A 22,524-nucleotide genomic window follows, 5' to 3' on the forward strand; every position below is an offset into this window, starting at 1 on the left:
TGTATTGATAAATGATTAATACATGATTTCTTCTTGTCTTTCCAATCAAAGGATTGCCAAATATATGATTGGGATATCTATGCATGTTATAGTCGGTACTTTTGATGTCAAAATTAGGAACTAACTAAAGTTCAAGTATGGCTTTTGATATTTCCGACATTGTTTCTCTGACATTGGCTTTTGTTATTTGCTAGTGTTCTAAGTGCTTAATATTGGTTGCATCTTATGTGGCAATTACTTAGTAAGACCTGTTTTTGTCCCTTGTCCAAAAGTTCAGTCGATTTTTTTTTTTAATATTTTGCTCAAGATTAAAAAAAAATCTATATTATCATTTATTTATTGATGAAAATACTTTATAGAAAGCTAAACTAACTAGTTTCAATTTTCAAATAGATTATTCACATGTTCGTATACTTTAAAAGTCTGATGTTTCTTTTATTCTTCAATAAGCCATGGAAAAAAAGAAACCCGCAACAGCAAGCTGTTTAGGTATTGTAATTTAGTCCTTAACAGCATTTTATTTACATTGTACCCTTCGTAACTGTATAAATCTTTAGTTGAAAAATACAATCTGACCCGCAATTCATAACTTCACTCTTAATTATTACAATTTAGAACTTTATGTAATTTTTTTTTGTCTTTTCCATACTTTATTAACTAATAACATTAGAATTTTACATTTAGGATTTAGTAATATTATAATTTGATCCTTAAAGCTTTTAAATTTCCAAATTACCCTTTAAATTATTGCAAGATGACCCTTAAGTATTAATAGTTTTTTCTTTTTCCAATTAAATGTTTGTGATTCTCATAAATAATGGATAATTTTAAATATATTTACCAAGAAAATAAGAATAAATGTTAGTCAGTTTTTAGTTTTAAAAATAGTGGATGGTTAAGAGAGTATAAATTGATTAAAAAGAAGTTTAAATTGAATTAAAAAATAGAAAGAAAAAAAAACTGTTTGCTGGAATTGTAATGGTGATTGTTGGAGACAAGACAGATGGTCCAGGTCTGCATGATTTCTGTTCGACCGGCCCGTTATTCGGAGACCATGGTTCGGTTCAAAAACAAACGGTCGATAATTTGAACGTTAGAGAGTCAGTGCGTTGGTCCACTAAAACACTAACTTTATTGGCCTGTTGTTTTTTGCACTATGCATAATAAATTATTGAAAATTTCGCTTCGCCACTGGGAGTTTCCAACCGTTTCATTGCTCTCCTCCTATTCTTCATTAAATTATATTTTATCCTTTAATTAACCCTTGGTGGGAAAAGAATTTAGAGTCTAATTTACTTTAACTAATTAAATAAGTTAAATTATTTTATTTGAGTAGTCGAGTCGTTTCATTTAAATAGATGAAATCCATTAATTTTATATGTGTTTTTTTGAAAAATTATATATATAATGAAAAATACATTTTAGTTAAATTATTTTACTTTTTAGAATGAAGGATATTTTAGTTTAAAAAATGATATTTATTGGAATATTTTGGAATATAAAAATATTATTTAAACATTGACGTTGTCAAGGGTAAAATTGGAAATTACACATGGACGGGTAGAAATAGCGGCAGCAGCAGCACTTTGAGCTGTCCATTTTCGGTTTCTATTCTTCGCTTGCTCCACTACCTTCTCTAAGGGAGTGCGCCTCTCCCAATATCTCCTTGGATTGCGATCATCAGAGATCGAAAGATGTTTGATTGCTTAGTGGGCGGCAAATTCTCCGTCGGATGGTAATCTTGTGTCTCCTGTTCTTTTCTTCCTCTTATTTTGGGCGATACGGTTGCTCTGGCTCATTTTTCTTTCCGATCAAAAAAGAGATTTATTTGATGGTTGATTTGGCATTTGTTCGTGCAATGTTGGCCACGCTTGATCGCAGCAAGCACGCGGTGAAGCGTATAAGGCTGCGTATGGACGCGATCGTGAAGAAGAAGCAGGCCACGGTGAGGCTACTCAAGAAGGACGTCGCCGACCTCCTTGCCGCCGGACACGAGTCTAATGCCTTCGCCAGGGTATGCCTCTTCCAAGTTTCGTTTTCATCTTTTCCTTGATCAGCATCTTCCTCTCGTCTTTTGGAATTGGGGTATTAGTTGCTTTTTTGCTTAGTCGGTCGCATTTTTTCTGCTAAACAAGATGCAAAATTTTCACTGTGCTTGATGGAAGTTGTTTTATCGTCTATTGGAAATGATGGTTCAGTAGTGGTTTTAACTGAGTTGGTTGCGTTTTTCTTTTCACTGTGCTTGGTGGAAGTGATTTTCAAAATAATGGAATTACTAGGGTTTCACTGCTCAAAATCTGCCAATTTTTTGGTGAATAATTTTAGATGAATTTGTTTGAGTTTTTCTTGTTTTGTGTTGATTATTTCTTCTCCTACTGCGCGAAACAGATGGATGCACTCATATGTGATATAAACCGAGCATCTTGCTATGAAATGATTAATCGGTTTTGTGAGGTTGTCTTGAATCAGCTTCCAACCCTACAAAAGCTGAGGTACCAAGATAAATCTATTTTAGTTGTTATCTAGGATCATCAACATTGATAAATAGTTCTCTTTCTTATGATAGATTGTTGGGTATACTAATTCAAAGTGGATGAAGAGTTTACTTGTATGGTTATCTATTTTTTTCAATTCATCTGCAATGCATATAGTATGAGAAGAATGGTTCATTTACAAGCACAAATTCAAAAGAATATTATATGAGATTTTAAATCTGAGGATTTAACTGGAAGCTTTCGTGAGGATCATCTTTGAAGCTCTTGAAGATGACATCCTTGAAGTCATATCATATTTGTTCTTGAGCATAATTCATGGATTAATCAGCCTTTACTTCATGACTAGTCTCGCTATTCCTATGAGATTTTTGGATTCTTTATTTTTGTTTAGCAAAAGCAGAAATCTAATTAGGATCATAAATGAAAAAATCTAGAGCTGTCAATTTGGGTTTGGTCAGTTGAGTTGGCCCGTCCAACAATTTAAGTGGGTTGAAATTTTATCAACCCATTTAAAAACGAGCCTAAACTGGCTAGCCCGCGTGAGGTATGGTCCAGACTGGCCTGTGGTGGACTCAAGTTGGCTAGCAAACTGAGAAGGATTTTTTTTTTCCAAAACTTAAAACTAGAGTCAGGTCGGCCCATGGTGGGGCGGGTCGATTAGCCAAAATCCTTCATCTAGTGAGGTAGGGTGGGCTGACCTATCATCCTAGCAGACTTGGAAATTTCCAACCCACTCAACCCATGGTGGGTTGCGGGTTATATATATATTTATATATATATATATATAATTCATGGAATTTGATCATTTAATAAATAAACATTTCTAAAAAATCCCCAATAAAATTTTTAATTCTTGAATTCACACTTATACATATTAGTCAAGCAATTGACATAAAAAAAATCACAACTTTCACTTAAAACATATATCACCGTAATCCATAATCCATAATCCATAATCCATTCAAGCAATACATGTAAATGATCACCAAAATTCATAATCCACACCAAACAATAGTCCACATATCATTTATTACATAACCAAATAGTTCAAGAAAGTAATTAAAAATTAGAGTTCATAAAGTAGAAAGTTCAATGAAATTTATGAAACTAAACAAATAATACAATGTTTTATAATTTCATCAATCATAACATCATTCATATCAAATTCTTCTCCTCAATCTCCTTTCTCTTTCTCTACATCATTTGATCTATGCTTGGACAACGTTGTTTTAATAGTTACACTGTCTTCACTACCTTTATCTACATATAAAATACACAAAGATGAAGGTAATTAAAAATAAAATCACAATAAACTAATATATTAACTAAGTCAAGAACATAACTAAAAATTTGTAAACAAAATTACGAATAGCATAACCATGTAACCAATTGCGAGTGCAAATAAGAGCTTGCACTTTTTCAAGAAGAGTGCAACTTCTATACTTGGTAAGCACATGAGCACCAATGGAAAAAGCCAAAACATCACATGCACTTCAAGAACAATACCGATGCTTTTGATTCTTCCAATGCTCCAAAACATCTAAATCTTGATAATATGCAAATTCAAGTTTTGGCTTCTCCAAATAGAGTTCCAATTGAGATTTTCTAGCACTTGTAATATGTCATCATTTCCTACATTAATTGGAATAGTAGTGACAAGAAAATATAAATCAATTAGAGAATATAGGAAAAAAAATTAGAGTACTTACATCATCAAAGATTTTGTTAAACTCCTACACTTTGCTGAGGTGTATGTGTGGTAGAAGAAGATTGTGGTTGTGAAGAACTTAGTCTTTTTAGTATTAGAATATTAGTCAAAAAGCTTGTACAATTTTCTTGGCATTTAACACAATCACTTTCAACCTTAGAATAAAAAAATTGCAACATCAAAAGCTTTATTCATCGATCAACAAGCACCATGCTATATTTAGTCCAATACTTGTCAAACTTCTCCATCATTCTTTTACACATATAGCTTATCCTCATATTCATTTAATAAGTGTTCCTTTAACAAAACTTCAATCATCCAGACCTGCATAAAATACAAATTTGATGTAGGATAAGAAGAACTAGAGATCAAATTGGTAGTTCATATATTTTTTCTCTTTTCCACTCTTCACTTGAAGGACCATATTTATAATTATTGTCATTGAATTGAAGAGAAGCAAAAGCTTTTTTATATTTGATGGCACTATCCAACATTACATATGCTGAGTTACAACTAGTAGACACATCTAATTTCATGTCAATACTAGTATCAATGTTACCAATTGCCTATGCACATTTGTCAAACTTCTTCATCCTAGTCTTTGAACCTTGAACATACTTGACCGACTCTCTAATTTTATTCAAAGCTATAATAGCGATTTTCAAACCTTTTTGGACAATTAGATTCAATATATGAGCAGAGCAATGAATATGAAAAAACTCATCGTCACACAATAAATTGTCACATAAAAAGAGTTGCTCTTTCAAATGAACTTGCATGTTGTCATTAGTAGATGCATTAATATCAAAGAGAACTTTTTTGTAATCCCCCGTTCCTTAGAAAATGCAAACAATTTTTCAATTAATTTAACTCTTGAGTGTGGGGATGGCATATGAGAAAAACTAAGTATTAAACGATTGAATTTTCAATCATTATTAACAAATGGGCAGTCAAGTAAATATAACCTTCACTAGTGCACACCTGAAGCTAAACAAACTCTATTTTGAATAGTAGCCAAAACATACTTAAGTTTTTTTCTCCCTTGAATAGATTTGGTTAATATCGGAAACAAGAATATTTCTAGAATACAAGCAACATCAGTATTTACGCACTTCATCGAAGCTCTAATACCATCATACTCAACAAATGAAAATGATAAATCATGTTTAATGATTGCAGAAGCTAGTATACTCACGTAAAATCTTTTGGTCTATTTTCTTAGACCTCATCTTCCCATCTTGATCAAGAAGCATTTATCCTACATCATGGAACTTCAATTTGTCACAAGTTTTAAGATGACGCCACAATGTAGAAGTCTCATAATGTTACCTCCATATTTATACTGTTTTTACCTCCATTACATTTAGTTTTATCTATACTATGTCTATTAATTCCTTTGATTTTCTTAAAATGTATCCAAATATCAGAGGTTTCTCTTTTAGTTGACCCTTCATCGTTCTTAGTACTTTCCAATTCATCTAAATTAATAGTTTGATTTTGAGAAACAAAATTCATTTCAAAACCAATCTCTAATAAAAAAGGGAAAAAATAGGTTTCAGTTTCAGACAAAATCAATCAAACATAAAAAAATGATTGAATAAAGGACCATAAAAATGCCAAAATATTTTGTTATGCATCTAGTAATGACAACATTAAAAGTTGCTCTTTCAAATAAACCAATTATTGAATAAAGAACAATAACACAAATCTTGTAAATACTTTTTTACTTTAGCTTTATTGGAGCCCTCTTATACTTCAAGATGCAACATTATGTTGGATCGAAAAAAATTTAGATATCTCCACAATGGTATGATATTGTCCACTTTGGGCCTAAGCCCTCATGGTTTTGCTCTTGGGCTCTCTCCAAAAGGCCTCATACCAATGGAGATATCTTTTCTCTTATAAATTCATGATCTTTCCCATCTGTTTTCAATGTGGGACTATGTTTGCAACCTTACAACCCCAACAATCCCCCCTTCAAACAAAGGACTACAGGCTTTCCACGTCCGATCCTCGACCTACCAGGTCTTGCTGCCCCTCGGTCCACCCGACCTACTAGGACTTCCTTGCCTAGCCGCAACTAGGACTTCCTGCCTGGTGTCTGGTCCTCTTGATCCAAACATAGGAGCCCCGACTTTCTTTGTTCGAGGTCAATATTGTACCCACATGGCTCAATCAGACCATAACTCTTATGCACAGTCGGCGGTTAAACCTTTTGGCAGTACGGGCTCTGATACCAATTGATAGATCGGATGCGAGCGATAGAGGGGGGGGGTGAATATCGCGCTCTTTTTAAAACTTTTCTTTAACTTTAAAATCAGAATTGTGCAGCGGAAAATAAAAAATAGACAAATTCTTTTACTTCGTTCGGAGCCTAGCTCGACTCCTACTCGAAAGTCCGCGGTCCTTGACCACACCGATGGGCAATCACTATAACTCTTCTTTTTGAAATCCTTCGGAAAGAAGCAGATCGTACAGATACAAAAATATAAGATAGTAACAATCCTACTATATTATTTGTATTTAAATGCAATACGAGTAAAGTATACCGACAGTACTAATTGAAGGTTGAAGCACGGTCGGTATTTCCGGACGGAGTAGTTTGCACAGCTGATGATGACTTGTAGCACTATCCGTTTGTAGAGAAGAACTTTGAGATGATCAATAGTCAGTAGTATTCAACCTCAGACTTCGATCCTCCTTTTATAGGTGTACTGGACGTTCGGTCGACCGATCCCCCTGTTCGGTCGACTGAACACGCTTCCCTCCTTCCTGGTCGAAGTCTGACGCTGGCTCGATATTCTGCATTAACTGGTCTTTAATGGTTCGGTCGACTGATTCATCTTTTCGGTCGACCGATTCATCTTTTCGGTCGACCGAACAAGCTCTTTCCCTATTTGTCGAAATCTGCCGAGATCTTTATTTAATGCGCCTTTAATGTTGATTGGATCGGTCGACCGATCAATGGGTTCGGTCGACCGATCAATATAGTTTCCTTCTACTCTGATAGTTGTTGTCTGTGCTGAGTCATCAGGGTTCGGTCGACCGATCATAAGGTCCGGTCGACCGATCAAACTTTGATCTGACTCGGGTTGTTCTGGTCTGATTGGAAAACTGGTTTTGAATTCTTCTTGTTCGGTCGACCGATTCTCCGGTTCGGTCGACCGATCTAGCCGGCCCTACAAAACAGTGTCAGAAAGAAACTCCTACAAGACAGATGTTAGCACAGTAATAATATTATAATGCATGAGTAATATATAAAAGACAGTAGACCTGTCTTGATCTCAACTTAGAAACCTTCCCGGTTTCTTCAGTTGGATCAGCGACCTAAGGTTGTCCCCTTCGGGAACCCGACCTCACTGTCGCTCCTCCAGTTGTTTACCTCAACCTACCTGCCAAACTTAGATCCTCCAGATCTAGTTTGAACTTTTCACTTAGCTTTGATCGGCTCGTCAAGACTTTTCCTTTGATCTTTGGTCCTCCAGACCTCTCGATCGCACCGCCAAGCATCGGGTTCCCTCGACCCACTTGGACTTGCACCTGGGTTCCGCGATCTGCTAAGATTTCTCCTGCCTAGCCTCCAACTAGGTCTTTTTCTTGGTTGAGTAAACAGCTTGCACACTCAGTCAACTTGTTAGATCATAACAAGACTTAACTTGAACCTTTGACAACATCAAAACTTAGGTTTGATTCTGGTGCAACTTGCACCAACAATCTCCCCCTTTTTGATGTTTGCCAACCAAGGTTCGAAGTTAAGTTAAAATAAGCAAAAATTAAATAGACAAGCAATTTAATTTTTAATTCTCCCCCTGAGTTAAACAACTCCCCTTGAATTCACTATCTCTTCCCCTTTGACACACATCAAAAAATAGGGAAAGACATACAAACCAAGAATCAAGTAATAGTAAGATTTATTTAATAAAACCAATAATTTTGAAACTGTGAAAAAGTTAACACTGTTTAAAAATATAACAAGTTTTATAAAGAGAGTTAACCTTTTGTTTGTAAAAGAATTTCACTAACAACTCAGTGTAAAAAAAATTTCAAGGTTATAGTAATTTTTTAAAAGGTTACCAAGTTATAGAAAGACCTTTTAAGGAATGAAAAAATGATTTGAAGATAAGTGTTAAAAATCAAACAAAACATTTGAAAACATATCACAGAAAAATAATGATATTATTTTTTTTGTAAAGATTTTACTAACTATTTTTGAAAATAGCTCCCCCTAAAATTGATATTTATCCTAAAAGTCCAAGCATGGTTAGGCAAACTAAGGAAAAAAAAATCCTTATGATGAAATGTTCAACTGTTGTACAAGGCTAACTACCACAAGATAGTAACTATTGACTCAGGTTGGTCAATTTGAGTGTTTAGGACTAACTAGGTTTTTACTAGCTAGTTAACTCAAATTGATTCATGTATGTTGTTTAAAGCCCAGATTTATAGCAATGCACTGACATAAGCATCTGAAATCTTAGGCTAGGTCTTAAGCATCTCACCCAGTCTAAGTTATCAAGCAAGGGATCCTACTGTGCTTGTGAGATGCTGGCTCCTAGAACTATAGGAACATGCAATTCTACGGTAGAACCTAGGCTACTCTAGAAAATTAAAATATTTTGAAAACCAAAATTTTGAAGGAGGGATTTTTACAAAAATAATTTTGGAAAAATAAAATAAGTAATAATTTTCAAAAAGAAAAGAACCTATTCTATAAAATTTACCAAAAGACATTAGTAACTGAAAAGTACTTAAGACCAAACTTAGTCATAATCCAAGTCAATAGATACAAGTTATAAGTAATAAATCCTAAAATCACTCCTCCTCATCCTCATCATCTCGAAAATAGTCAAACATCCTCCGCTGTTCCTTTTCTAAAGCATCAGTACGATCCATCATCTCTTGATGAAAATCTGCAATTTGACCCTGAAGAGAGCTGTATTGATCATCCATCTTTGTCTCTAAGGAGTTAAATCGACTAAAAATATCATCACGAAGATGGGTAAAAAAGTCACTAGGCGGAGGAGGTGGTACATATGAACTGCTCTGAGTAAAGTCAAAGTAAGGTGTCATGGCAAATCCTGGATCAATAAATACCGGAGGAGGCACAGAGACTGGATCATCTTCGGCAATAGGTTCCTCGATAGCCGGTTGAACGTAATGTGGATGAGTCCGTTTATACACAAGGCCTTCGGCGCTAGTCTTAATCCCAGCCAAAGACAACTGCCTAATACCAACAAAATCGAAATCAGATAACTCAATTAGTTCACCACGGTGAACTCCGACCCCTAAAGAGGCAATATAGGCAGTGAGAACATGACACTGGATCATATAAACTTTATTCGAGGTGTTGTACCCCGAATAATAGATGATGGATCGGAATACCCAGTATCCTAAGTCAAAATCTAGTCTATGTCGCAATGCATACATCAGAAAAAAAATGAACTGGTCGTAAAACACCCTGATCTCTAGATGATAGGGGATGAATGCAAGAAACAACCATCTTATAAAAAACATTGTCTGTCGGACTAAGGGGTAAAGTAGACATCTTTTTAGGACGTGGCCCCTCAAAGAAGTCGACATACATAAGATCAAGAGTAAGATGTGAAAATGGAGCAGGTAATGGATCTGGATGAGAAGCACTAAAAAATATACGGTTCATCGAGGGTCGGATCCGTAGAAATCGAAGAAACATATCTAGATCAAACAACATCTCTCTGGTGGCTACTCTAGTCTTATAGTGATGATGATCAAGTTCACGAGATTATAAGCATGCCGACAGAAGACTTTAGGATTGTTACTATCGTATTGCATTTAAACTTTGATCTGACTCGGTATACTTTAGGGGTCGGAGTTCACCGTGGTGAACTAATTGAGTTATCTGATTTCGATCTTGTTGGTATTAAGCAGTTGTCTTTGGCTGGGATTAAGACTAGCGTCGCATGCCTTGTGTATAAACGGACTCATCCACATTACGTTCAATCGGCTATCGAGGAACCTATTGCCGAAGATGATCCGATTCCAGTCTCTGTGCCTCCTCCGGTATTTATTGATTCAGGATTTGCCATGACACCTTACTTTGACTTTGCTCAGAACAGTTCATATGCACCACTTCCTCCGCCTAGTGACATTTTTACTCGTATTCGTGATGATATTTTTAGTCGATTTAACACCTTAGAGACAAAGCTGGATGATAGTACAGCTCTCTTCAGGGTCAAATTGCAAATTTTTGTTAAGAGATGATGGATCGTACTGATGCTTTAGAAAAGGAGCAGTGGAGAATGTTTGACTATTTTCGATATGATGAGGATGAGGAGGAGTGATTTTAGGATTTATTACTTATAACTTATTGTATCTATTGACTTGGATTATGACTAAGTTTGATCTTAAGTACTTTTCAGTTACTAATGTCTTTTGGTAAATTTTATAGAATAGGTTCTTTTATTTTTGAAAATTATTACTTAGTTTATTTTTCCAAAATTATTTTTGTAAAAATCCCTCCAAAATTTTGGTTTTCAAAACTCTTTCAAAATATTTTAATTTTCTAGAGTAGCCTAGGTTCTACTGTAGAACTGCATGTTCCTATAGTTCTAGGAGCCAGCATCTCACAAGCACAGTAGGATCCCTTGCTTGATAACTTAGAATGGGTGAGATGCTTAGGACCTAGCCTAAGATTTCAGATGCTTATGTCAGTGCATCGCTATAAATCTGAGCTTTAAACAACATACATGAATCAATTTGAGTTAACTAGCTACTAAAAACCTAGTTAGTCCTATACACTCAAATTGACCAACCTGAGTCAATAGCTACTATCTTGTGGTAGTTAGCCTTGGACATTTCATCATAAGGATTTTTTTAGTTTGCCTAACCATGCTTGGACTTTTAGGATAAATATCAATTTTAGGGGGAGTTATTTTCAAAAATAGTTAGTAAAATCTTTAGAAAAAATGTATTTGAAAAACTTTTTCAAACACTTTTTATGTTTCGAAATTTTTTAAGTGTTCAAAATTATTATCTTTATTTTTTAAAACGTTTTCAGAAAATTTTTATTTTTCTGTGATGTGTTTTCAAATGTTTTGTTTGATTTTTAACACTTATCTTCAAATCATTTTTTCATTCCTTAAAAGGTTAACCTTTTAAGTGTTTGATTTTTAACACTTTCTATAACTTGGTAACCTTTTAAAAATTACTATAACCTTGAAATTTTTTTACAAACAAAAGGTTAACTCTCTTTATAAAACTTGTTATATTTTTAGACAGTGTTAACTTTTTCACAGTTTCAAAATTATTGTTTTTATTAAATAAATCTTACTATTACTTGATTCTTGGTTTGTTTGTCTTCCCCTATTTTTTGATGTGTGTCAAAGGGGGAGAGATAGTGAATTCAGGGGGAGTTGTTTAACTTAGGGGGAGAATTAATTTTTGATGCTTGTCTATTTAATTTTTGCTTATTTTAACTTAACTTCGAACCTTGGTTGTCAAATATCAAAAAGGAGGAGATTGTTGGTACAAGTTGCACCAGAATCAAACCTAAGTTTTGATGTTGTCAAAGGTTCAAGTTAAGTCATGTAATCTAACAAGTTGACTGAGTGTGCAGGATGTTTACTCAACCAAGAAAGACCTAGTTGGAGGGTACATGATTATAATTTGTTTTGTGGAAATTTTGTTTTAGATTTGGTTTTGATTTATAACTTAAATCTAGATTTTGTGAGTTGATAAAATTATTAATAATGTTTTCTAATTTATCAATTTTATTTTTTAAAACATTATTTAGTTTTTCTAGTTTTCTAAAATTTGATTTTGTATTTAATTTATAGTTTAGTTTTTATTTTTTAAATTTTTAGTTAAATTTTCTTTATTGTTAGTTAATTTTAGATTATTATTATTTTGATTTAAATTCAAATTATCTTGAATAAATAAATTTTGATTAACTAGATCTGGGTCTTGATTAAGGTTTAGGTTGTTTTGTTCAATTTTAGTTTTATTTGTAAGTAATGTTAAGTAATGTTAATGTAGGATTTTCATGCATTTTTAATTTCATAGTACAATTCAAACAAGAAGGATCTAAAGCATACAATTTTTCATGTAACATAAATTGTTTTACCTTAATTTCTCCCCCTGGATCCTTGGATCTTGTTTCTGGGCATTGAGATTTGTAGTGTCCCGTCTTTTTACACTTGAAACATTCGATGTGGTCTTTCGTTTTCCGGACTTTAGGCATCAGTTCCTTCTTTGCCTCTAGTTGTGCAGATCGATTCATCGGGCATTTACTTTTATAGTGTCCTTTTTCACTGCATTTAAAACATGTTATATGGACCTTGAATTTAGAATTGACAATTTTACCTTCTGAATCCTCATTAGGATTCTCCCCCTTGACCATTGCCATTTCAGATTCAGGCTCGTGCATTTGGTTGGACTCAGGTTTGGATTTGGACACTTGTTCTGACTTGAGTTCGGATCCATCAGCCTCCTCCTCAACCACTAGTGCGATGAAGTTGATTTGGTCTTGTTCTTCTAGATCTGGCTCTGAGGGTAGCTTTTCAGATTCGGACTCGGATTCGAACTCACTTTCGTCTTGATCTTCTAGCCTCGACGGAGTCTCGTGAAGCTCGATCAATTTGGTCCACATTTCGAATGCGTTCTTGTAATCTTCTAATTGACACAAAACATTATTAGGCAAAATATTAATTAAAATGTCTATTACCTTTGTTTTTGCTTCTGAGTTTTGAGAAGGTTGTCTCAGTACGATCCAGTTGTCGATATTGTTGCTTCCAACGAAGCATTCCATCATTTGCCTCCGGGAATTGAAATAGACTTGATCGTACGGTGGAGGGTCATAGATACTTCGCCCTTCTTGATATGACATTGGCATTCTTGCAATCAAAGAATTAAAAGAAAAATATTTCCAAGACTTTCGTCTTGGGATTAGTAGTGCGGGAAAAAGAGAATGAAAGAAAATTCAAAAAATAAATAAATGAAAGAAAAGTTTTAAAAAGGTGCTTTGAAAAACGGTTAAGTAATTTCAGAGCTAACGAGGCTCTGATACCAATTGTTGGATCAAAAAGAATTTAGATATCTCCACAATGGTATGATATTGTCCACTTTGGGCCTAAGCCCTCATGATTTTGCTCTTGGGCTCTCCCCAAAAGGCCTCATACCAATAAAGATATCTTTTCTCTTATAAACCCATGATCTTTCCCATGTGTTTTCAATGTTGGACTATGTTTGCAACCTTACAACCCCAACACATTACATTTAATATGTTGGGTTTTGAGGAAGGTTCTTGTCTTGAAATTTGAGATTCATCTATGGTAACTAGTGTAAAAAGGGATGAGCAAAATTCAGAATAGTAGATACCAAATTAAAGTGCAAGCAACACGTCGACAGTGTTGAGATGGGCCACTGGTGGGTAATGGTAGCGTGTGGTGGTGACTTGTGTCATGTGGTGTAGACGGCAAAGAAGTGATAATTGAGAAGAGATACAGCGTCGACTAGTCGGAGAAAACAGAAAAGAATTAGGATTTTGAGCCTTTGAGTTTTGAGAGAAAATAATAACCGAACAGCGGAACAAGGGAGATTTTGACTTGAAGGTCATTTTAAGTAGAGTCGTCATTTTAGATTGGCCCATCCCGCCCTGCCAAAGTGCCAAACAAGTTAAGCGAGTTGAGTTTTTATCAACCCATTTAAAAGCAAGCCTAAATCGGCCAACCCATTTAAAACCCACGATCCTAATTCTTTTCCCTTCTATGCGATTAGCCGATTTTGCCTCTCTTTTCAGTTGTCACTTCTTTGTAGTATGCACCACAACGTACTAGTCACCAAACGTCTCTTGGCACCCACTAATGGTATTGCTGGCCCATTGCTTACACTTTAATGCAGCATGTACTATTCTGATTTTTGCACATCTCCCTTCTAATGTTGCATCTTGAATCATAAGAGGTGTCTAATAAAGCTAAAGTAAAAAATATTTACAAGATTTGTGTTATGGTCCTTTATTCAATAATTAATTTATTTGAAAGAGTAACTTTTAATGTTGTCATTACTAGATGCATAACAAAACCTTTTGGCATTTTTATAGTCATTTATTCAATTATTTTTTTGTATTCAATTGATTTTTTTTGAAATTGAAACTTTTTTTTAATTACAGATTGGTTTTGAAATAAACTCTTCTTCTCAAAATCAAACTATTAACTAAGTACGACGAGGGGTCAACTAAAAGGTTTAGAGAAACTTCGTATATTTAGATGCATTTTAAGAAAATCAAAGGGATTGATAGACATAGATAAAACTAAATGTAATGGATTAAAAAATAGTATAAATATAGAGGTAACATTATGGGACTTCTACATTGTGGCGTCATCTTAAAACTTGTGACAAATTGAAGTTTCTTGATGTAAGACAAATACTTCTTGATCAAGATGGGAAGACGAAGTCTAAGAAAATAGACCAAAAGATTTTACGTGAGTTATTTATCATTTTCATTTGTTGAATATGATGGTATTAGAGGTTGGATGAAGTACGTAAATACTGATGTTGCTTGTATTTCTAGAAATACTTTTGTTTCTGATATTAACCAAATATACTCAAGGGAGAAAAAAAAATTTAAGTATATTTTGGCTACTATTCAAAATAGAGTTTGTTTAGCTTCAAGTGTACACTAGTAAGGGTTATATTGCTTAACTGTCCATTTGTTGATAATAATTGAAAATTGAATAGTCTAATACTTGGTTTTTCTTATATGTCTTGAGTTAAATTAGTTGCAAAATTGTTTGAATTTTTGAAGGAATGGGGAATTGAAGAAAAATAAATCTCTTTGACATTAATGCATCTAGTTATTCAACATGCAAGTTCATTTGAAAAAACAACTCTCTTTGCATGATAGTTTATTGTGTGACGATGAGTTTTTTTATATTTGTTGTTCTGCTCATATTTTGAATCCAATTGTCCAAGAAGGTTTGAAAATCACTATTCTAACTTTGAATAAAATTAGATAGTAGGTTAATTATGTTCAATGTTTAGAGACTAGGATGAAGAAGTTTGAAGGATGTGTACGAGCAGTTGGTAACATTTATACTAGTACCATCAGATATAAAAAAAGGTTTTGTTTCTCTTCAATTCAATGACAAGAATTATAAATATTATCCTTCAAGTGAAGAGTGAAAAAGACGGAGTACCTCATCTTCCCATCTTGATCAAGAAGCATCTGTCATACATCATGGAACTTCAATTTGTCACAAGTTTTAAGATGACGCCACAATGTAGAAATCCCATAATGTTACCTCCATATTTATACTGTTTTTTACATCCATTACATTTAGTTTTATCTATACTATGTCTATTAATTCCTTTGATTTTCTTAAAATGTATCCAAATATCATAGGTTTCTCTAGACCTTTTAGTTGACCCCACATCATTCTTAGTACTTTCCAATTCATCTAAATTAATAGTTTAACTTTAAGAAACAAAATTCATTTCAAAACCAATCTCTAATAAAAAAAGGAAAAAATAGGTTTTAGTTTCAGACAGATTCAATCAAACATAAAAAAAATGATTGAATAAAGGACCATAAAAATGCCAAAATATTTTGTTATGCATCTAGTAATGACAACATTAAAAGTTGCTCTTTCAAATAAACCAATTATTGAATAAAGAACAATAACACAAATCTTATAAATACTTTTTACTTTAGCTTAATTGGAGCCCTCTTATACTTCAAGATGCAACATTACATTTAATATGTTGGGTTTTGAGGAAGGTTCTTGTCTTGAAATTTGAGATTCATCGATGGTAACTAGTGTAAAAAGGGATGAGCAAAATTCAGAATAGTACATACCGAATTAAAGTGCAAGCATGTGGTGCGGACTGCAAAGAAGTGATAATTGAGAAGAGATACAGAGTCGGCTAGTCGTAGAAAATAGAAAAGAATTAGAACTTTGAGCCTTTGAGTCTTGAGAGAAAATAATAGCCGAACAGCGAAACAGGGGGGATTTTGACTTGAAGGTTATTTTAAGTAGAGTCATCATTTTAGATTGGCCCATCCCGCCCTGCCGAAGTGCCAAACAAGTTAAGCGAGTTGGGTTTTTATCAACCCATTTAAAAGCAGGCCTAAATGGGTCAACCCATTAAAAGCCACGACCCTAATTCTTTTCCCTTCTATGTGATTAGCCGATTTTGCCTCTCTTTTCAGTTGTCACTTCTTTGTAGTATGCACCACAACGTACTAGTCACCAGACGCCGCTAGCGCCCACCAATGGTATTGCTGGCCCACTGCTTACACTTTAATGCGGCATGTACTATTCTGATTTTTGCCCATCTCCCTTCTAATGTTGCATCTTGAAGCATAAGAGGTATCTAATAAAGCTAGAGTAAAAAATATTTACAAGATTTGTGTTATGGTCCTTTATTCAATAATTGGTTTATTTGGAAGAGTAACTTTTAATGTTGTCATTACTAGATGCATAACAAAACCTTTTGGCATTTTTATAGTCATTTATTCAATTATTTTTTGTATTCAATTGATTTTTTTCTAAAATTGAAACTTTTTTTTTTAATTACAGATTGGTTTTGAAATAAACTCTACTTCTCAAAATCAAACTATTAACTAATTACGATGAGGGATCAACTAAAAGGTTTAGATAAACTTCTTATATTTAGATGCATTTTAAGAAAATCAAAGGGATTGATAGACATAGATAAAATTAAATGTAATGGATTAAAAAACAGTATAAATATGGAGTAACATTATGGGACTTTTACATTGTGGCGTTGTCTTAAAACTTGTGACAAATTGAAGTTCCTTGATGTAGGACACATGTTTTTTGATTAAGATGGGAAGATGAGGTCTAAGAAATAGACCAAAAGATTTTACGTGAGTTATTTGCTTCTGCAATCATTAGACATGATTTAATCCATCTTGAATTGGGCCATGTTGGAGATTTCCCAGTCCACCAAGATGGTGGGCAAGCCCACCACCAGATAAGGTTTTTGGTTGGGCCAGCTCATCAAACAACTCTAAAGAGATCCACCTAGTCACACACATGAGAATTTACTAAAGTAAACATTTCAAGTGAAGGATTTTTCTTGCTACTCTATGCCTTTCATCTACATGATGATCTAATTGTGCTTTCCTTCATAGAGAATGCCTTTCATTTATGTGATGATCTAATTGTGCTTTCCTAAATAGAGAATGCCTTTCATTTATGTGATGATCTAATTGTGCTTTCCTAAATAGAGAATGCCCTCAAGGTGCAATGGAAGCAGTGTCAACTCTTATTTTTGCAGCGGCTAGATTCTCTGATTTGCCAGAACTATGTGATCTTAGGCGTATGTTTACAGATCGATATGGGAGTCATATGGAACCATTTGTGAATGCTCAGGTGATTGTCGCATGACCTTTTCTAATTACTTTATTGTTGTTATCAGATTTTTCTCATCATAGAGAATGATGTTTTCCAGTTTGTTGAGAAAATTCAAAAGAAGGCATTTCCCAACGAAAAAAAGATGCGTATGATGCAAAATATCGCAGAAGAGTTCTCTGTTAAATGGGATTCTTGGACATTTGAGCATAAATTATCGAGTTCTCCTGCAACCAAATATGTGAGTCACAAAAGATACTGTATTCAATTCGAGTTTCTATAAAAGAAAATATTGTTAATTCATTATCCTTCATTTCTTGAATACATTTGTTTTGAGCCGAATTACATTGGCTAAGAGTTTATTGTCTTAAATTCAGGAACAACCTGAGACAGTTGCACTGGATCCTGTGGATGATGCAACTCCACTAGTGCCCAATAAAGGCAGAAAGGAGGAGACTTCACCAACAAAAAATCGTGAACGTATGGCTTTTGTGCGGCGGCACAAGCAAATGGAGTTTAATGAGATTGAAAATGTCGAACCATATCTGACCAGTTCGGTGGTTCCTTCATGTGGTAATCAAATAAGCAATCAGAAGTATGACAATGTCGGTAGTTGGTACAATAAGGTAGCGAAGGATCGAAGAGGCTCTGAGAAGCAAGGAGTTTTCACAAAATCTCCAAATGAGAAACCAACAACTATCCCTTCGTACGGCAAATCAAATGGGAGCAAAAGTAATAGCCGAGTGATGGAGAATAGTGGAAATCGAAATGGCTCACAGAATGATCATGTCGAATGGATGGGTCATACCGAAAAGGGTAGAGATCCAAATGGATCTGTGGATCAGAAAAGTAGAACAACCAGAATGCTACCTCCACCTTATGTAAAGCCAAAAGTCAATAGTTTTGTTACTGCTGATCAAATGATAGAAAAACCGAGTTTTGCTTGCCCTGCCAAACCTTATGGCACTTGTGATGACCAGCAGAATGGAATCATTGGCGATATGGAAATGAAGCCTACTGCTTTGTGCAGGAAGTCACAGCATTTAGCAGTCAGTAATGCCAATGATAGAGTGTTCACTGAAATAAGTGATCAGATCATCTATGATGACAACTACAGAGCCGAAACCCCAAGAGAAAGAAGAGGAAAACATAAGAGCAGGCAAACTTCTGGTGTCGTCAGTGAGTACTGCAATGAGGGAAAAAAAATAAAGAGACATCAATATGAACCTATTGACGATCAAGCGGACGATAGAAGACACCACAAAAGTAGGCATGTTATTGCTGGTGCTAATCCTGATTACTATAATGATGGACGCCCTAGAGAATTTATTGAAAGTGAGAAGGCTGAAGGAAGAAGGCAAACAAGCAGGAAGAGTGCTAGCACCGTTGAGGACTACTATGGTGTGCGGAAGTCCAGAAATACACATTCATTCGAACCCTTTGACGATGGATTGGACATCCAAAAACAATTCAAAAGTAGATATGGTGCTGATAACTATGGTTATTACTATGATGATGGGAAAGCTTTCGACAATGAGATGGACAACCAAAAACGATATACAAGAAGGAATACCTACAATGAGTACTATAATGAGAACACTAGAGATGCACATCCAAGCGAACCCATTGATGAAAAGTTAGATAATAACCAGAGCCGACACAGAGGCAGGAAGGATTTCAGTAAAAATGGTGCTTACTACAGTAAGGAAAAGACCACAACAAGACAAGCAAGAGAACATTTTGATGGTCTGATGGATAACCGAAGGAGGCATTCAGGATGGAAGAGTTCTAGTATAACTAGTGAGTTTTATGAAGAGATGGGCACTGCCATAGAGCATGACAAACTTGATGTTAGAACACCAAGCAGGTCTGAAATGAGCCGAGGCAGACATAATGCTTCTATCTACAACGAGTACGATGATGAAGACAAAATTATGGATAAGCTCTTGATTCATTATAGCAGAAAAGGAACGCCAAAACACAAATCAAGGAGAAGCAGAACTCCGCTGAGGGATCATGTCCTCAGTTCTGAACGACCAAGAGTATCTGCGCCTATTGAAAGAGCAGTACCACTGTCACCTGAGCCAGTTAGACCTCCTGGAGATTCTAAGGTTCCTACTCCAGCTGCATCAATACAGCCAGACTCGCGAAGTCCTAATGGAAGACGAGTACATCCCAAACTACCGGAATATGATGACTTAGCTGCACGTTTTGCCTTCTTAAAGAAGTTATGAGACCTTCCTTGGAGTACCATTTGTGTAAGATTTTCATTTGAGATGCATAGTATTTTCTAGTCTGCAGTATCTGGCTTTGTTTCAAATATTTGTTAAAATTCACCATGCAGTATTAGAAGTTTCAGATTTTCTATTTGCTTTCTTGTAAATGATGATTATGATTAGTAAGCATTTGGATACGTCTATCAGGATCCCGTTTGGCGGCAAACAAATAATTCAGAGGTAATAAAAACTAAACTACATGATCCTGTGGCTCGATTGGTATTTTAAAATTCCCATTGGTAAATTATAACGTACGAGGGATTCTTATTCTCGATTTTTCTTCTTCTTACAATTGTGCTAACAAACACTTGTTAAGCTAATTGAAGAAAAAATCTCTTTTTTACTAGGCTGTTTTTTTCTTCAAATAATAGAAATCATAACGGACTTCTTTCAGGAATGGAACGAAAGTAAGACAATCTAATGGGCGGCAGCAATCAAAGTGGTGGGAATGATCAATTCAATCGATTCAAACTTGCATTAAAGCATGCAGAAACATATATCTACTCGTTAATAGGGTTTGACCAAGCACGTATTTGCATCCAAAAAGAGTCTCCCCGAGTGGAAGGGGGAGACCACGATCTACTTCTATGATTGTTTGAATCTAATAAATTGACAAATCAAACTAGACTTCCAGAGCAGCTTTGTGAGCCATGGTCTCCTTGTGTATCTGGTGGCAGCTCATCTCAACAAGGTCAAGTATATTTTCCAAAGCACACGATTCGCATGGGCCGGTCGATCCTCGGAACTAAGGCTTTTGATACAACTATGTCACATATTTGCTTCTCCGCCTCCTGAAACGCAGAAGATGCTTCAAATTAGGCACTAGATTTAAGAGCAAACTGTACCATTTTATCAAGGGAAAAAAAAACACTACATAGTGAAAACAAAGGTCACTTGGGTTTCATAAGGAAAAGAGAAATGATATGCTCAAGGAATATGGAGCACGAAAACCTCAAGGAATGACTCAACACTTCCTACGTGGAAAAACACAAGAAATAAAAAAAAAAACATTTCGTATTGCACAACCCAGCTTTTGCCTTAAATCCCGCGGCTTCTCCTTTCCCCTCCACCTGTGACGCGATTCTCGGCTCGACTTCTCCCTTCTCCTCCGCTATCGCTTGTGGAGGGATTTAGGGCTTTGAGAAGCTTCGAGGAGCTTCACAGCGTGGATGAGCTTGGAGCTTTGCCGCGTGGAGTAGAGGATGAGCTTCTGCTGGTGGAGGACGGCTTTAGGGCTTCACTTGTGGAGGACGGCTTTAGGGCTTTGCTGGGGTGGCGTCTTAGGGTTCGGTTGGCCGTCGTCGTGGGTGGAGGAAGAGGGAGAAGCAGTGATGGTGGAGGAGAAGGGAGAAGTCGAGTCGAGAATCGCATCGCAGGTGGAGGGGAAAGGAGAAGCTGCGGGATTTAGGGCAAAAGCTGGGATGTGCAATACGAAATGCTTTTTTTATTTCCTATTTTTTCCACGTAGGAAGTGATGAGTCATTCCTTGAGGTTTTCATGCTCCATATTCCTTTTACGAAAACCTCAAGGAATGACTCAGCACTTCCTACGTGGAAAATCACAGGAAATAAAAAAAGCATTTCGTATTGCACAACCCAGCTTTTGCCCTAAATCCCGCGGCTTCTCCTTTCCCCTCCACCTGCGACGCGATTCTCGGCTCGACTTCTCCCTTCTCCTCCACCGTCACTTGTGGAGGGATTTAGGGCTTTGAGAAGCTTCGAGGAGCTTCACGGCGTGGAGGAGCTTGGAGCTTCGCCGCGTGGAATAGAGGACGAGCTTCTGCTGGTGGAGGACGGAAAAGAGAAATGATATGCTCAAGGAATATGGAGCACGAAAACCTCAAGGAATGACTCAGCACTTCCTACGTGGAACAAACAGGAAATAAAAAAAACATTTCGTATTGCACAACCCAGCTTTTGCCCTAAATCCCGTGGCTTCTCCTTTCCCCTCCACCTGCGACGCGATTCTCGACTCGACTTCTCCCTTCTCCTCCATCGTCGCTGTTGGTTGCTACTCGGAAAACCTAGAGGTTCCACTGTACAAAAATTTTGTACAAAGGTCTGAACTTTTTCCTAGCTACCATGTGTTCTTTTAAATTAAATTTTGGATCGCCTGCGGAACTTAACACGTTTGATCCAAAACTTAATCTATTTGTTCTTTTAGATTTTGACTTGGATCTCCTGCGGAACTTAACACGTTCGACCCAAGTCACCTTAAGTTATTAATTCCATTAAATATTAATTTCCATAATTGGTTCCCAGTACTGACGTGGCGAGGCACACGGCCTTCTTGGATATGGGAGCAACCACCACCGACTAGACAAAACCTTTTATGGAAAGCTAATATTTAATTTCCTAAAATAACTTTAGGTTAATCGAAAAGAACAATCAAATCACAAGGATAAATAAAACAAAAGAACACAACATCGAAAAACATATTCGAAATACTAGAATCGTAAGCCTCTTGTATTTGGTATTATTTCCAAAAATAACTAGTATGATGCGAAAAGAAAAATTACTAGTTATACCTTTTAGAAAGACCTCTTGATCTTCTACCGTATTCCTCTTCTAACCTCGGACATTGTGTGGGCAACGATCTTCCGAGATGAGAACCACCTTTCCACCTTCCTTCTAGATTTCGGCCATAATAAACTCCTCCAAGGATAAAGAATTTCGGCCACCACCAATGTTCCA

The 22,524-nt window shown here is 35.6% G+C and overlaps 1 protein-coding gene across 1 annotated transcript; it reads left to right on the plus strand.

Moving 5' to 3' along the window:
* The first annotated feature begins 1,599 nt into the window (after nt 1–1,599).
* Nucleotides 1,600–19,975, plus strand: LOC122038320. Its single transcript, XM_042598007.1, has 6 exons — nt 1,600–1,735; nt 1,882–2,014; nt 2,389–2,492; nt 17,432–17,576; nt 17,656–17,796; nt 17,933–19,975. Exons 1-6 carry the CDS (start codon nt 1,695–1,697, stop codon nt 19,787–19,789), a joined length of 2,421 nt encoding a protein of 806 aa, XP_042453941.1. The 5' UTR covers nt 1,600–1,694; the 3' UTR covers nt 19,790–19,975.
* The last annotated feature ends 2,549 nt before the right edge of the window (nt 19,976–22,524 follow it).

This window comes from Zingiber officinale, chromosome 1A (assembly GCF_018446385.1).
Source record: "Zingiber officinale cultivar Zhangliang chromosome 1A, Zo_v1.1, whole genome shotgun sequence".
NCBI classification, from domain to species: domain Eukaryota; kingdom Viridiplantae; phylum Streptophyta; class Magnoliopsida; order Zingiberales; family Zingiberaceae; genus Zingiber; species Zingiber officinale.

What these genes read in the sequence shown, in the direction of transcription:
- LOC122038320 (XM_042598007.1), top strand. Translation starts at nt 1,695, where the DNA reads ATGTTTGATTGCTTAGTGGGCGGCAAATTCTCCGTCGGATG. An exon ending in CCAACCCTACAAAAGCTGAG is followed by an intron (nt 2,493 to 17,431) that starts GTACCAAGATAA and finishes TTTCCTAAATAG; the next exon opens with AGAATGCCCTCAAGGTGCAA. An exon ending in AACCATTTGTGAATGCTCAG is followed by an intron (nt 17,577 to 17,655) that starts GTGATTGTCGCA and finishes GATGTTTTCCAG; the next exon opens with TTTGTTGAGAAAATTCAAAA.